Here is a 2,401-nt window from a genome sequence, read left to right on the forward strand (position 1 = left end):
CGGGGTTAAAAACAAAAACCTTTCCTCTCCCATTAGTGATCACAAAAAACTGATTGATAAATTTTTCCCGTTCTTCAAGGGGGACGTGAGGATTGCCACGCAAACCCCCCCCCACCGGGTTTTAACAGGCTATGTTGTGGGGGTTGGGCTTTCCGGCTCTTTGGTTTTTTAAAAGGACCTTTTGCTTTTGAGTTTCTTCGCGAGAGGAATTTTTATCAAAAAAAAAAAAAAAAAGCATTATCAGCCCATGTAATTCGGGACAAAAAAAAAAAAAAAAAAAAATCGGAGGGTCACCATACTCTTCGGGGGCTCTGCTTTCGTTGAAGCAGCGGGCGCCTTGGTCTTCTGCTTCTTCTCCTCCTCCACGTCCTCCTCCTCATCATCGTCACTGGGACTACCCATCTCGATATCCTCGTCATCATGCTCATCAGCCTCCGAGTCCGGAATATCATCGATATCAAAGTCGTCCTCGTCATCATCGAAGTCGTCCTCCTCCTCTACCTTCTTCTTTGACGACTTCTTGTCCTTCTTTCCAGACTTGACATCCTTCTTCGAGCTCTTCTGTGGGGCAGACTTCTTCACTGGCGCGGATTTGGCCTTTTTTGTTGTCACGGGCGCTGTCTTGGTCTTTGTCCGCTTCCCATTGCGCTCGTCCCCGGCATCGACGGGACGTTTTACACCGACCATATTGTCGATTTCGTAGGCGCTATGGGCGACTAAAGATCGAATGAATTGAGTGTGCTGGAAGGATTGCTTTGCTATACCCCGTACCGCTGGCTAGATAAATTTTCTTGAACGCTGTTTCTGCCGGAGAAAAGTCGTTTCACTTTTTTTTGAGCCTTGAGGGCGGTCGGGTTGTGTTTGCATTGTTTGTTTCCCCTCTGATAAGGATCAGGCTTGATACGGAGCAGTAAGAGGGACATTTAGTACGTGTACAAAGAGAGAGAATATATTGATGATATTTGTATAGGTCATTTACAATTAGATTCCGAGGCATTAACATGAAGATATGCCAGGATGTCTCTCGAATAAGACGAAAGGCCATACCGCATACAGCACATGTGAAATAGGTACAGAGAGAACAAAATGCGTCCGGTTCCTAACCCCGGCTTTCACAAAGCAGTCAAACACCAACGGATCCATTACCCCGACGCCTAAAATTAGCTCAATTCCCAATGAACTATCCGTAGATGTGTCGCATGGCACACCTCAAGCGGTGTCGGCTTCTGCGCCGACAGGTGGCCTGATCGTACCTAACTCGGATTCCAGAGTGCTGGACCCCTTCTTCCTGCCTGAGATGTGAAATCCAAGGTGTTGTGTTGCAGATTTTGTGTTTCCGGATGTCTGCGCATCGCCAGAGAAGTCGCTAAACCGAGAGAAGATACCCTTCTTCTTGGGTTTGACCTCTTCGTCATCAAGTCCCACGTCCTCGAACTTCTCTTCTTCCATAGCCTCGGGCTTCGAGAATCCGTTCGTGTACGAGGTAGACTGCGATGTCATACGGGAGAATCGTGAGTCTAGTGAAGTTCGAGAAGGCATCGTGTCAGTGTAGCTCACTGGGGAGCGAGCGGAAATATCCTAGAACACCCGGAGTCAGCCTACATACGCTCCGGGTAAATAAAGTAACCTGTCGACTCACAAATGACCGACGATACGAATCGAATGATTCGCGGGATATCGAGAAGGGTTCATTTTCATCAACGAGGTCTCGATGGTGTGATGACCGGTTCGAACCGGGATATTTCTTCCAGAAACTCTGCTTCTCTGGGGGCGAAGGCTACGATTGACAATCCTTAGTTGTGGGATCCTGGAACTTCAAGACAGTTGGGGTGCAAATACCGGCAGATAAGCACCGTTATCGTCGACAACTGTAGATGAAGAAATCAGAAACCTCGACTCTCATGGGTGCTAGGGATTGCTGCGAGTATCGTAAAGCATACCGCTCAATTTATATTCTGGAGGTTCTTTTTCGTAGCTTTTTCTGATACCCAACGGATTGGAGGGATGACTCTCTGGGGACAGCCGCTTGTCTTCGTGGGTGCTCTCGATCTCCCCACCATTGGGCGCCGCCGACCTTCTGCTCAAGAAGTTACGAAACGGGGCCATGCTGGAATGAGACGAAACTCAGAATCGCAAAATGTAACCAAATGTAGGGCTCTTAAGGGGAGTCCCAGTTACAGTAGAAGCGAAAGAATGCAACTGGAAGGGAACTTAATTGATTAATAGGACAAGAACCAGTGGCTCAGGTACAGTGCTACCCCCCCAAATCTCACATGATCGGCGGCATTGGGGGGGCATTGGTACAATTTATGAAGGTCATTCTTTGGATGACGATCTTAGCGGCAACACATTAACCAGAAGTAGGCTCAAGGTCATTGCGATTCCTCACTAGTTGTAGTTA

At 47.9% G+C, this 2,401-nt stretch overlaps 1 protein-coding gene across 1 annotated transcript; it reads right to left on the reverse strand.

The window, feature by feature from the left end:
* Window positions 1-299: 299 nt before the first annotated feature.
* Window positions 300-2,106, reverse strand: CDV56_100094 (uncharacterized protein; the record flags this gene model as incomplete). Its single annotated transcript, XM_026753713.1, has 5 exons — window positions 300-716; window positions 1,254-1,578; window positions 1,640-1,777; window positions 1,840-1,868; window positions 1,941-2,106. Coding segments are annotated over 5 exons (1,075 nt in total), but the record flags the coding sequence as incomplete, so codon positions are not given.
* Between the last annotated feature and the right edge of the window lie 295 nt (window positions 2,107-2,401).

Source organism: Aspergillus thermomutatus, assembly GCF_002237265.1.
Source record: "Aspergillus thermomutatus strain HMR AF 39 chromosome Unknown NODE_52, whole genome shotgun sequence".
Classification (NCBI taxonomy): Eukaryota; Fungi; Ascomycota; class Eurotiomycetes; order Eurotiales; family Aspergillaceae; genus Aspergillus; species Aspergillus thermomutatus.